The 15,509-nt window shown below is 33.3% G+C and overlaps 1 protein-coding gene across 1 annotated transcript in view; it reads right to left on the reverse strand.

Annotated features, from left to right (window-relative positions):
• The window catches only part of LOC105620770, an 83,550-nt gene extending 78,163 nt beyond the window's left edge, over window positions 1–5,387 (reverse strand). Inside the window, exon 1 of the mRNA XM_012202259.1 lies at window positions 5,241–5,387. Coding sequence (XP_012057649.1) covers window positions 5,241–5,387 — 147 coding nt within the window. The remainder of the gene's footprint in view (window positions 1–5,240) is intronic.
• Between the last annotated feature and the right edge of the window lie 10,122 nt (window positions 5,388–15,509).

The raw sequence follows: 15,509 nt of genomic DNA on the forward strand, positions 1-15,509 counted from the left end.
TTTAGTTACTATAGTTCTTACTATTCGTACGTAGGTACGATTAGTTCTAACGTAGTACTATTAATTAATAACTATTCTTCTCTCTCTCTCTCTCTCTCTCTCTCTCTCTCTCTCTCTCTCTTTCTCTCTCTCATTACCTAATATCACATTAACTTTTTCTTCCCATGTACCTTTTTTCTTTTCCATGCTCCTAGGTATAGGCTCCCATATATACTTCCCATATGTATTTCTTCTCTTCCACAGAATCTGCATATCCTTTTATCTTCCTCCTCTCACTATTTCTTCTCTATTTCAACTTCATTCCCCCTTCTAAATTTAATCACTTTTCTCCACCTATGCTCTGTCCATTCTTCCTTTAAATATCGTGGAATTTCTTCATTTTTAATCATCCCATGCCATCTATTATGTTTCTCTAATCGTTTTTCATCTTTCTTTCCTTTGTAACTCTGTCTTTCTCTACTAATATCTCTTCCTCTTTCTCTGCTCTCTCTTTCTATTTTTCTTTCTTTCCAAAATTCCTCTTTCTCTCTTTCCCATTTAGACAGATTCTTTTCTATCTTTACTCTTTCTTTCTCTTCCTCCCAGCATTTTTTTACTAATTTTTCTCCTCTACCTTTCTCTATCATTTTTTCAAATTTTCATGCCCTTAATCTTACCCTTCCTTTCAGTTTATCCCTTTCCCCTTCTTCCCTTATCATATATCCTAGTATATCCTTTTCTAATACCATCACCCACTTTATGTATCTATCGTTAGTCTTTTCTATTTCCTGCCTCTTCTTCCATCCCCATACTTCCAGTAACCCATTACTGGCCATACTAGCGTATCAAATAGTTCTACTTCTTTCAATTTTTTCCAAATTTCCTTTTACGTATTCCCCATATGTAACCTAGCAAGGCGGTTCCCTTCTTCGTTCTCTCTTTTGTATGAGCCTTCTACCCTCCATTTATTTTCATGGTATATTCTAAATATTTGATTTCTTTTACCTCTTTTATTCTTTTTCTTTTCTATATCCATTTTATCTTTTTCTTCTTTCCCCTCCTTTTTCTAAATCTTAATATCTTCATTTTCTCTATGTTTAATTCTAATCTTTTCTTCTCGAGTTTATCTTTTTAGTCTTCCAAGCATACTCCTCATATTATCTTCTATTTCTGCTAACAATATTTTATCATCTGCATATTATAAATTAGCATATATATTCTTCTTTCTTTTAATTTTATTTCTCCCCATTTTTACTCCCGACTGTTGCCAACCGAAGGTTGGCGAAAACTGAGGAAGTATGCGTTTCACTGGCAGATCGATACTGACCGATAATATCCATAACTACAATGTATATTCTTATCAACTTTTGGCTACAGACTTTTTATTGATCAAGCTTGGTTTATAGCTTGGTAATTATCATTAATTGTATTGTTATTATATTAAATAAAATATTTTTATTTCGTCAACATAAGTTTTTGATTGGTTAGAAATGAGTTCTTGTTGTATACACGTTCTTTTATTGGACGTCGATTGAATCTAGGAACTAAATCGAAAAACAAATAATGATTATCAGTAGGGAATGATGATGTATTGTCAGTAGAGAATCTCAGTATGGCCTTCTGATTGGTTTGTGACTTCTGAAAACCGTACTTGAAACAATCTTGAATATAAGATCTGACTATGAATAAGACTCGGCCATAGGCCGAGACGATTAAGTAATGTCTTAAGACGCTAATGCAGCCTTCTGATTGGTTCGTGACTTCTTCTTAAGACTATACTTAAGACGGTCTTGAATATAAGATCTGACTATGAATACTGGCCTTACACTTAACCAATGCTGAACGCCATCATTGTTGGCGGTAGTTGAGTTTGTTTATAGAAGTTTATAGAGGTTAAATCTCTATGAAATTAAAAAAAATAAAAATTATGTAAAATTACATTGCTTAAAGTTTATTGCAGTATTATATTTCTTAATACAAATTTGACAGTGTAAGACAATATAAAATGTATATATAAAGTCTATATACAATGTTAAAATAAAAAACAAAGCGATCACCAAAATTTTATGAAAAAGATTAGAAAAAATTGGTCACATGGCCTGACTTCTAATTGGACGCTATCTATTCACATGATCTCTTTGCTACTTGCTTCCTGAGAGCAAAGATGCCAAGGACGATTTACGACATCGCGATTAACTCCATCAGTCTGTGTGACACATAGACGACTCGTGCTTAAGTGTGTGGCTACTTGTGCTAATTCGCCGCCGACTTCATAGATTTATAGAAGATTGCACATTATGTTATCCCTTCTATTATGGGACTACTGCAGTGCCAAAACGCAATTCTCTCACTTCTTCATGCGCCAAGCCTTCAGCGACTGTGAACAATGGGCACTATCGCGGCAGATGAATACGCCCATATTTGGGGATTTTTAATAAAGTGAAAATTACAAAACGATACAAATTTTTAAATCAGTTAAGTCCACTTTACCCGTTCACGAGAGGTGAAATGATTATATTGGGACACTTTGAATTATTTATACCCATCACAAGATATTTTGAGCTTTAAAAGGTTTAAATAATTATTTAAAAAAAAAAGACTCCCGACTGCTGCCAAATCATAGTCTAGCAAAAAAGAAAAAATTTTTAAATATTATTATTAGTTAAATTTAAAAAAATTTTTTTAATTAAATTAAAAACATAAAATTAAATTTAAATTAATGAACTAAAAATTTATATTAAAAAACTAAAACTATTTTAAATGATAATAAAAAATAACTAAAAAAAAATATAAAATATAAAATTAAATTTTTAAAAATTTAAAAATTGAATTAAAAATATATATAAAATTAAATTTAAATTAATAAAATAAAAAATTAATTTAAAAAAAATTGAAAATAAATAAGTTAAAAGATTAAATTATTTAAAAAAAACTCCTGTCAAACCATAATTTAACAAAAAAAAAATTTTTTAAATATAGTTAAATTTAAAAAAATGTTTTTTAATTGAATTAAATAAATTAATAAACTAAAAAATTTAAATAAAAAACTAAAAATAAATGAATTAAAAGAAGAATAAAAAAATTAATACTAATAAATAAATTAATAGAAAAACTTCAAAAAGTATGAAATAATTAATATTCAGTATCTAATATTATTAATTGCACATTTTGAAAAAGCAGTCGGAAGACGCCACGCTAAAATTTTTTTATTTAAAGAATTTATAATTTTCCTATTTTCTCTATATTAATTTATTTTATATACGTGTTTAATTCACAGTTTAAAAAATTTTTTTTAATTTAACTATATTTAAAAAATTTTTTCTTTTTGTTTCTCCATTTCCTCTTCTATATCTGCTATTGAAATATTGAAGAAGTATATACTCAATGAACAACTTGTCTTCTCCCTCTTTCCAAAATTTCTTTCCCTTCTCCCTTCCTATTTTCACTTTACTAGAATTTCCTTTTATACTTCTTTTATCCTTCTTATCAAACTTTCACTTATTCCCTTCTTCTTCAATTCTTTACTCAAAACTTTCCTATCTATCGAATTATCCTAATTACTATCTATCAAAACATTATCAGAATTTTTATACATTCGGATGACAGTTATAAAAAAAATTTTAAACATAATATTGATAGATCAATCAAGCGTATTTATATAAATAAACACAATATCATTACAAAAACATGATTTCTTTTCGAATCTTTTTTATAAAAAAACAGAGTTCATTTACATGTAAAAGTATTGATTTTCAATCGATTAAGTTCGATACATACTCTGTTGAATCATTTTTTCTACAATTGGTTTACAAATATACGAATAATTACAATAATTACATTAGAATATATTGGTTGTCCTAATACGTTTAGCAATAAAGTTCCTTCAACACTAAAAAAAATTAAAATATTTTTCAAACGTAACGTTTGTCGTGATACTTTTCGAGAATACTCACAGAATTTTTTTGAAAAAAACACTGATGTTGACATCTTTATTCTTTTCAAGTTTTAAAATTGGCATTTCATAATTGAAAAAATAGAATGTCACAATTGTCATTTAATATCATTCAGAATGTTATTTCTTAGTACTATTACAATATTTTTTTAGTAGAATATTTAACTTAATATCCTTAACATATGTTTTTTTCTACTTACTATTATACAATATTTAAAATGTTGCGTGTGTATTTCTATTAATAAGATAATTACCGCAATATTAAACCTCCCTAGTCATAAACAATAGCTTTCGGTTTTAAACCACATCTTTGCAGAAATGTTAATTATTTCTTTACATATCTTAAAAGTTAGATAAGATTGCACTATATTAGAAAAACTATAACCAATAGACATTTCCCAATCAGATGATAAACATCTTATATAAAAAACAATTGCTTATATAAAAAACAATTGATCAGCAAATCATCTTGTCCGCTTCATTTCCCAATCTTCAAATCCAATGATTTTATCGGTCTTAACATCAATTGTAAGAGCGAGTTGAATAGACATTTCGTTTCCAGCAAGTATGATATATAAATTTTTTGGATTTATCTTATTAGTACTTAATAAGTATACGTTTGCAACTTTCTCGGAATCATCACTAGTATACTATGATAAAGGATTTATTAAAATAAATTAATATAAATTTAAATTTATGTCGTTGAGCAGGAACTTGATTTGTATGCAAGGATTATTTCTAAGTTTTGTATCTTACTGAGGATGGCTTCAAATGTGAAATATATAAAGTTGTAATAGCAAGAGTCAACAAATAATATATGTATGTTCTTTATGTGTAAAGTGACCAACAGCCCAAATTGAAAGGGACAGTCCAAATTTTAATTCTTCGTCACTTTATAACGTGTCCCAAATTTTGTCTCAAATTAGGAGCACGATATGAATTTTCCTTCTTTTAAATGTGAAAATAATAAGTGCAAAATATAATTTTCAATGTGATTTTTTTATTTAAAAACTCAAATATTATTTATAAAATATAGTATCGATAGAAGAGTACTTTTAAAAAATGATTATGATTTTATAGTTTGATATAACTTTTGTTGTGATCTTATGTGATGTTATAAATTAAGTGTTAACAGTTATTTACGAATATAATAATATAATATCATTTATGTGTTTTAATAATAATTATGAAAAGATATCTATTAAAATTTAATTATGATAATTAATATTGAATCTTTCTTTAATGTCTCTCTTTAGCTTCTTTAAAAGTTGATTGCTTTAATACAAAAAAATTTTAATTGTAATATTACCTGTAATAATTTTTCCTTTAAACGTTTTGTTTCAGACAATAAATCACTCGTCGTATTTTTTATACTCATTTCTATTGTGTTATGACTTTTACGTGCTTTTCGATACTTCTCATCAGTCTTACGTGCTGTTTGCCGTAATGTTTTCATATCTGTAAGAATTAAAGACAAGATTAAAATTATATCAAGAAACAGCTCACAAGATTAAATCACAGCGAAAAAGGTGATAGATACATCCCATTACTCAATATAACTTGGTTAATAATCAATATTTAAGTTTAAAACTTGACATTACATTTGTTAAAATATTGTTAAATCGATTCTGGACTCAAAATTACGAATTATTTATTACTCAGGACTAATGATGAGTATTCAATCATATCTTTTGCGATTTTTCAATCAATTTAATCATTACTCTATTTCGAAACTTCGAATATTATTTAAAATTATATATTCTTAAATATCTTGACAAATTGAAGTCTTGATAGATCTTAAAATTTGGTAATTTTCGATTCCTTTGATTAAAAAAACATTTGTTTGAATTAAAGAAATGTGAACGTTGCTATACGGTTAAAATTTTTTCACCTATTTTAACATAAGGTCTTTTACAGTCAGAACAATTATATGTCGGTCCGTGGACGAAGAGAGTATTACTTGAGTTCGAACCTAAGGTTAAATTGTCTAGTGGAGGAAGATTTTTATTTTTAAGTAATTCTTGTGCTCCTTTATCGCTAGATAATTTATTAACGGTAACGAATATAATTAAATTGTCGTTACAAGTGGAGAATGGCGTATCCACTTTTTTAATGTCGCATGTAGGCTCATAAGTATTTTCTAATCCGATGTGTTTTTCACTTTCTGTTCGAGATCGTAAGTTCTCGTTCTGTGATTGGTTCGTCTATATTGAGGAGATCCAGCACGAGATCGTATTCCTTTGAAGCGCAAAGTTGATTAGGAAGTTTCCATCAGGCGCAATTAGGTTGGCCGTGATTATTGAATTCCTTTCTTCAGCATCCTCGCAGTAGTCTGATTCAGCAGGATCTTTTTCGAAGGTGTCAGTGAGTATTTGTTGACTACGAGGTCGTAAATTGTATCTTGACGTGGATGTTGTTGGGATTTCTTCCAGTCTCAGTCTTTGCAGTAGAACTATAGGTCATATGTTTTTATAATTCTTTGTGAGTTTATGAAAAGCGTTGTCCTTAGAGTTTCTCAGCAATTCTAATTGATCATCTTTGATCGGTTCTACGTCAGATGTCCCCTGTGAGGAGAAGCGGTTGAGGAAAGGAGAGGGAAGATTCCTCAGTCCGTTGAAATTTTTGAATCATTGACCTTGTTAGAAATCGTCTCATATCGAGTTGGCAAGAAAATGGTCTCCGAAGTGGCTCATCATCAGAATCAGAATTTTCCTTACTATGGAAAGAGGAATCGGAACCAAGATGACGATTTTTCTCAATAATTAACACCAGTAGGTGCGGAGAATCTGAGCTAGGAACAGGATTTCTGAAGAGAAAGCATGTGCGTTATTGTTATTACAAGTTTCTCATTTATATACAATTCTGTAGTTATATTCTTTTAGTTTTAGACGCCACGCTCATAAACCGTGATATCGGATCTTTAACTCTATGTAGCTACGTCAGTGGTTGATGGTCGGTTACGAGCACGAAGGTTTGGCTGATGACGCCTTCGATTGCATAATCACCGACGCATCGGTAGTAAGTATAAATTCTCTCTCGAAATCAGGATACTATAAGATTGGTTTCTCACAAAGTAAAATTTTTAATATATCGAAAGCGACTTGCATTTCCTGTGTTCACTTAAAGATTATTTCCTTCTTTAACAGATTCGATAAAGGGCTGGCGAGCTTCGAAAATTTTGAAATAAACCGGCGGTAGTGAAACTAAGGAAAAAAACTTGGCGTATATTTTTCAAGTTTCGCGGCCTTGAAAGTCCTTAATGGCTACTATCTTTTGTGAATCTGGTTTGACGCCGTTTTCTTCTATCACGTGACCGAGATATGTTACTTCGTGTCTAAAATCACTTGTCGAAATGGAGCGTTAGATTAGCGCTCTAAGTCCTTAGTTTGTTAATTTTAATCTCGTGCAGTAAACTAGCGTATAGCACGATCATCCACATAGAATAATTCTACTCCTTGCAATCCGGTTAGTACTTGATCCATTAATCTTTGGAATATGGCTGGCGTGTTTTTTAATCCGAACGAAATTTGCATTCGAATTGAAAAGGAGTGGAAAAGGAGTCGAAAAGGAGTGGAAAAAGCTATTTTGTGCGAATCGTTCAAACAGAGTCCATGAGAATTTCATGGAATCTGTTTGCAAGGTCTAGTACCGAAAAATATTTTGTACTGCCTAATTGGTCAAGAATTTCACTAATATTTGGCAGAGAGTAGGCATCCCTGTAATTTTTTTGTTTAATTTGCGGTAATCTATCACCATTCGTCAACGCTTATTTCCTAACGAATCCGGCATTTTTAGTACTATTCATATCGGCGAATTAAAAAGCGAAACAGAAAGTCGTTACAATTTTTTTCGATACTAAATCCCTTACCTGTCGCGTTATTTCGTCGCGATGTACGATGGAGAAATCTGTATTGTTTATGATGAACGGGTAGATCGTCGGTGATGATAATTTTATGAGTTAATGCGTGAGTTTTATCGAGATGCTCGCTAGAGATATAAAATCTGTCGCTGTGTTCCTTAATCTAATAATGTGTTCAGGACTAGTTAAATATTCAAGTCATAACAATGGTAAAATATGAGCTAATTTGTCGGATTTATTGACATTGTTATTTAGTATCGAAATGCTGTATATATTCGCTGTACTTTCATAATTACCAGGTGTAGTATGAAATGACGATTTTTTTCCCAAAAAAAAACACGTTAAATTCGGAAGAATGATAAAAAGAGATTTATTCAAAGTATGCTCCATTGCTAGTTACACATTTTTCCCATCTTTCAGGCAATTTGTGGATACCACGCCAGTAAAAATCTTCCCCTTTTGCGAATCATTTATCGAGTCATTTTTTCACATCTTCGTACGAACCAAAGCGCTGCTCAGCAAGTGACCCATCGATGCAAACAAGTGGTAATCGGAAGGAGCCAAGTCTGGTGAGTAAGCCGCATAGGGTAGAACTTCCCAGCTGAGTGCTTCCAAAACTGATGACGTGTTCCCGAACTGATTTTGCCGTATGTGTATGGAGCATTGTCATGGAGAAAAATGATCTTGTGTTGCCTTTTTTGGTATTCTGGTCGTTTTTTAAGCAGCGAATGATTCAAATCGTTCAATTGTTATTGATAGCGTTTGATATTAACTATTTCGCCAGGCTTCAATAGCTCATAATAGACCACATCCTTTTGGTCTCACCAAACACAGAGTATCATCTTCCTACCAAAGCGATTCGGTCAGTCGATGTGGATGATGCGCCTGATTTTTTGCACTTGGGTGCGCTCATGATTTTTTGCACTTGGGATTCTCAAAAAAAATCCACTTTTTATCCCCACTAACGATACGACGCAAGAATGACTTTCTTCTATATCGTTCGAGCAAAATTTCACATGTGTTTTTGTGCCTCTCCATCTGTCTCTCGTTCAATTCATGTGGCACTCATCTGCCGACTTTCTGAATCTTTCCCATCTCTCGTAGGCGATTGGAAACAACTTGTTGACTAACGCTCAATTGCTCTGCGAGTTGTTTTTGTGTTTGTGAATCATCTCCATCCAGCAATGCTTGCAATTCCACATCTTCGTACTTTTTGGGCGGTTTTCCATGTTCCTTGTCTGCAACACCGAAATCTCCAATTTTGAAACGCTGAAACCATCGTTCACATGTTTTTTTGCGATGGAACATGTTCACCATAAGCTTCTCCAAGTAATCGGTATGATTCCGCAGCAGTTTTCTTCAAATGAAAACAAAAAAATTAATTACTGTCCGCGAATGCTCCTTATTTGATACAAATTTCGTCATATTGAACATAGCAACACAATACTATGCAAACACTTTTCAATCAAATCACTTTGCGCGTTTGACACTTGTTGATGGTATAATAAAATGGCGTATAATGTTAAATCTTTGTACTTCACACTGCATTGATGCACCATCTGTTTCTCAAATCGTCATTTCATACTTGTACACCTGGTATAGCTTCTATTAATTTCATTGTTATCGCCGCTAGTGAGATGCCAATCGCTGAAGAATTTGTTAAGGTAACGCATTTGTTTATTATATTTATATTAAGTGAATTCAAATTTCCCTTTTCAAAAACAGAGTATGTGTAGGTTTTAATGATCAAGTTTCGCGTAAGAGAAGCGTGTTCTTTGAAGCTATCAGGAGGGAATGGTTCTACTGGCGGGGTGAGTTAGCGACGTCCAGTGAACAGAGAGATCCAGGAATATTCATTATCGAAGACTCGATAGAGTTAATAGTATTAATATTTGTAGAATTAGTAATAGTAGAATAGGGAGAGTTATAGGGAATTATAGAATTGTTCGATTGATAGAATTTTGACCCTGGTGATCGACATGCTTCGATGTGTTGTGAGGTAATTTGTTAATGTTGTAGTGTGTGGAAATGTTTGTTCGTTAATATATGCGATAGGCGAATTTCTAATTTCATTTTTTATTATAGATGAATTCGTTTATTACAGGTAAACTCGTTTATTACAAGTGAATTCGTTTGGTTGAGTGGAGGAGCGTCTATTTTATTTGGAGATTGAGAACTCGATTTTTTAAGAAGCGATGAGTCAGGTGTACGATCACGCACTGGAGCCTTGTAAGAGATTTCAGCGATCTCTATCAATCGAAAAGAAGATATCAAAACTTCTATTTCGTAATCTAGAATATTAATGATTCTAATGTAAGCTTTATTATTTATGCAGGTAACTATGAAGTCTCCGGCAAAACTCCTTCGTGGTTTTGAAGGCGGGGGAGATACCTCGTCTTATTTCCGGATTGACAATTCTAATCACAAATCCGGAATTCATTCGAGCTGGAATTTTGACCGATTCTCTCTCTCTTTGAAGGGGAAAGGATCAGTCAGGTAATACTACTTTTAGCATAATTTTTGCATGCATTTTATTCAATGAAAAAAGTTGATCCTAATATTCCTTGTGTTATAGGAAAATCGTCAAGGACAATGTGGAAGATCACTGAGACTGAGGAGAGGTAGGCTCGTATCGAAAGTATTAACTATATTCTCAGTGATTTCAGTAAATTGCAAAATTTTGTTAATATTAACAGGTATATTATTTTTAACGCAGATTTCCTTTATGTTAAATTGAATGCTCGTGTCCAACATGTAGACAATGGATCCCCGAAAGGAAAGAGATCGACGACGGATATGTCGCCGCAGTCGGATCGGAGGACGTGTATTCCTCGAGAATACATTCCAAAGGAACGTGCGTTCCCCTGGCTTCGGATAGTCCCGTTGACCGAAGCCGCGAATTGATTTCCCGCATTCGGGGTACAGATACTGAATTATTATTAACGTTTCCGTTATTAATATTCGGGTTATTAATTCGAGATTATCGCTTTCTATTGGGTTGTCCGGAAAATTCGTGCCAATGTTGAAGGAAAATTGAAACGCAGAAGATTTAAATTTTAGTATACATTTATTAAATTATATAGGTTAGTCGGCATGAACTTTCTGGACAACCCAATACATTCATTAAATAAGTATTCGAAATTCTTGCAGTACGCGCAAATCTTCCATGTGCCTTCGTAGGCGTTAAGCGCGGCGGCTTGATCAGGAGCAGTAGGCGGCGCGGCGGGAGCGTCTATATAGTATTCTCATGTGCGCTTGAATACTACCAGAGGCATACTACCGTCGCGCGAGTTAGAGTTGGCTTTGATCTAGAGTCTTCTTTTTCGGATTGTTTATGTATCATTATTGTTTTGGAACAGGCGTTTGCGAAATTCGTATATCCCTTTTAATTTGATAATCGCGAGGGAGACCTTCGAAAAAGACTTCGAGGGTATACGAATCGATCGATGTCATTTCGGTGCTTGTTAAAGTGCAGTCGAGATTTACTTAGTCACCCTCTATTATGGCCGTTCGTAAATCTTTTATTCGACCGATATAATCGAGTATGTGTTCCCCCGGTTTTTTTATACGCGATATTAAGCTGTTTATAGCTATTATGTATTCCTTTATAATAATTAGCGCTTCTACTGGAGCCAAAGGATTTTTCGCTTAAGGATTTCGAGAAATTTGGCTACTGTAAGGTGAGTCTCGTCCTCTATAGCGAGATAAACGTGATGCGATAGTCTGTTTCGTAACATTCCTACAAATAGGTAGGCTTCGTCGACTAGCGGTATGGAATCCTTTGCTCTTTTGTAAGCGCGCGTGAACTATCAAACGGGAATATTATATTCGTCATATTTTGGCACGAGATCGATCGCGAATATATGATTTCAGATAGACTGAATGAGCAGCGGAGAACATCGTGTCGAGAGATGGATTAGAGAGAAGAAGAAAGGGTTTCCTTTGAAGTGGAGGGCGATTGAAGAATGAGGACCCCGATCCTGTAAGCTTAGAGGCGGAGAGGTCGGAAAAGTCGAATCCAGCACCTCTGACACCATGCGCATCGTGTTTTTAAACATCTCTGCACGAGATCTAAATTCCCGTTCCCTTTTTTGCGTGCGATTTTAATTACTTGCTCATATTCTTTTCGCAGATCTTCTATCTTGTTGGCATGGCCTCCACTTGAGCGCCAATCTCGCCTATCTCGTATGGGAGCTCGAAATCACGCGTCTGACCAATCAGGAGTGACCTCGGCGACACTGCGAATGCGCCTTAGTTACAGCGAGACGCGGATGTCTCGCTAGAAACGACGTCGCGTATTACTACTGTTACTACGTTTGTATTTTATTCATCAATTTTATTTTGTTTATGTTGCAGGTTCGTCCGAAGAACTTTGGAATGGCAAGTCATGGATATTCTCTAATAATTAAAGTTTAAGCGATCGCTGTTTCATGTATGTATCTTCTAAGCACGTACTTATTTTCATTAATTTGTAAATAAAATTTGATTGTTTCTACTTTCGATCATTGTTTTTATTCTCTTTGCAGTACTACTCGAAGAAATTAGCATAGTGTAGTTATATCGAACAAGTCTGTATCTATCTTATATCGAATAGTCTGTATAATAATTATATGGGGATAATTATATTATACTTTGTGTATCACTTGGCATGACTCTTATCTCTCTCTCTCTCTCTCTCTCTCTCTCTCTCTCTCTCTCCCCCTCCCTCTCTCCCTCCCTCCTTCCCTCCCTCTCTCCCTCCTTCCTTTCCTCCCTCCTATTTCCTTTTCATTATTCTCGACATGACAATGAAAGAGAGAAAGTTAATAATTGTCGCGAAATGATTGTGCCAGCGGGGATGCGGTCGCAATTCATATGGACTCGAATCGAGTCTCATCGTATTTTTCTCCATTATGTGCCAGTTGACCAAGAAGGAGAGAGAATGTGAACGGACAATCTTCACACTCGGATATGCGTTATGGCTAGGCGCTTATCGCATATGCAACATGTGGGGATGGCTTCTACTCCGTCGATTTGGAGATAATGCCATGGAGAGAAAGAAAAGAGGTTGCGCTCATTTAAGAGACCTTGGCACAAGCAGTTCAAGCAGAAGGTTTCCGCTCAATCATTGCATCGGTACGCGAACTCTGTTTATGTGGCTCAATTGACACGGTGAAAATAATCTATTGCGGATAGGGGATCGCAGCGCGAACTGAATTCTGTGACGACTCGAATGCAGCTTTACACATGCTGCGTGAACAAGATTGTTTCTTTCCGATCGAGCGTTTCACTTAACTCGACGGAATTTCTTACGCTTATGTGGGTCTTGAAAAATCTTTTTACGGAAGATCAGAACAAAATTTTAAGAAAATCTCATGAAAATCAATGTACATCCCACTGCTGTCATCAATATATTTCTGGTAGACTACTGCTACGATGAGGCATTCTTTTACGAATTCACCATCCGTAAACGGTTTCGAATGTTTGGCAATAACATGAGATATGGCATATGATGCAGTAATGGCTTTTGTTGAAAATGTAGTAGTATCAGAACTCGAACTACAATCTTCTTGACAAAAGAGCTTTAACTCCTGAAAATCATGTTTCTTCTGGTCCATATATTTCATCCTATATTAAACATTATTATTAAACATTCCATTGGAATGTTTAATATTGTAAAGTCTATGGAGAATGTACTTTTTAATAACAGAGGATTGATAATCACATAGAAGACAGATAATTTTATTATTAATAAATGCAAAAAATCTTCCCATACCCTGTCAAAAGATTGCACGTACCTATCTCTACGTGAATTCGGTAGCAAGATCATAAGATATAATATTATATTAGACTATAAGATATAATATTTATGCACATCATATTTTATTCTATTAATTAATAAGCACTAGTGCACTCAGCATTATTACATATAGTACTTTTATACTTAGTATTATGAACGGAGCACTATCTCATATTCACCGCGCGATTGGTTCTTATTCATGGATCTATAAATAAGAATCAATCGCTTGGTGAAGCAAGCTACATTCCGAATCCCATCGAAAAAAAAAATGTTGCAACCTTTCTATGACCGGCTGTACACGCAAGCATCGGCGAAATCCGCAAAAAAAATAAGAACGCAGCATAGACTTTTGTCGCATAACGCATAGTGCATAAGCGAATCAACAATCAGAATCTTTCCTTTCCTCCCATTTCATGGAAAAAAAGAATTTTCGATTAGTTGATTTCGATTAGTTGATTCCCTTATGCACTATGCATTATATGTTATGCAAGAGTCTGTGCTGCCAATAAATTTGCGCAACAGAAAACAGCAGAATCAGCGGAATGAAGCCACGACCAATCACGAACGTTCCACAGTTCCGCATCCCATGAGGATGCGATCCCATGATGCAGAATTGATGGACCGCTCGTGATTAGTCATGGTTTCATTCAGCCGATTCAATTCCGCTAAAATGTTTTCCTATGTCTCATAAAGCGAAATTTCCAGAATGCGCACTGACCAATCATAAAAACCTTTCCGTAGATCACTTTCATTAGATCCACTAGTATAGCGTTTGTCATTGGCTCGTATTGATTCCACATTTGCAAGTTCTGCTCATAGAACGTAGGGAATTAAATTATTGCAGATCGAAAATTACACACACATACAGGGACATACTCTGTCTTGATTTTTTGTACCCATTTTGATTTTGATTTACATTTTCGCCTTTCTGGTATACCATATATTTTAAAAACAAATTCTCTGCTTCACAAACACATTCACTGCTTTAAAAGCACAAATCCACTGCTAATGCAAAGAATTTGTGTGTTTAAAGCAGTGGATTTATGTTTTTAAAGCAGTGAATTTGTATAAAACAGAATATATACACAGCGCTATATTAAGTCGGGATGACAGATATATTAACCTCTAAAGTTTCCAACTTAATAACTGAACGCTTAATAACTCAATTCATAAAGCCGACCGCTACGTTTTTTTGCCAGATTCTTTCGTTTTGAATAAAAACGCGTCGAATGAATATATTTATTAAGATTTTATTCTAAATATAATATATGAATAATTAAATATGCTGAACTTTATATTCCAAAATAAATAACACATAGTGATACATAGTAAAAATCTATTGTCTCTTCTCTACAAATTACAAAGTTACAATAGATTCGATATTTCGTGACGCTAGAAAAGCGTTTCAGCGTCGCATGAAAAAGCACTCTAATACACAGAAAGATAAAGCTAAATCAGCCTGTGAGGATTTTCTTAAAGAAATCAAAGAGTAAGTCAAATCATTCTCTAACATTAATTTATATTGACATAATGTTAGAATTAATAATTATGTGAATGGTATATGTAAATTATTTCAATTTTAATATATCATTTATTCATACAGAAATGAATGATGTTCAAAGTTTAAATGTTCATAGTTTAAGCGAAACTTAAATGAAGCTTAGATGATTTATCTGATTGAAACTTTTGCTTAAATACATGAGGTACAAGATTTAGGAAATCGATTAAAATTGATGCACACAGAAGAATCAAGATTATTAATCAAATTTTTGAGGATGCCAATCCAATAGAATACGGTATGAAAAATATATTTAATTATTGCATTTGCATATTGCACAAATAAATGATATTTTATATAAATTTAATGTTCTGTTATTTGAAAATTTAAAAATGTTTTTAAATAATATAATATTTTTAAATAATATAATTATGAACCACTC

This window comes from Atta cephalotes, assembly GCF_000143395.1.
Source record: "Atta cephalotes unplaced genomic scaffold scaffold00029, whole genome shotgun sequence".
NCBI lineage: Eukaryota > Metazoa > Arthropoda > Insecta > Hymenoptera > Formicidae > Atta > Atta cephalotes.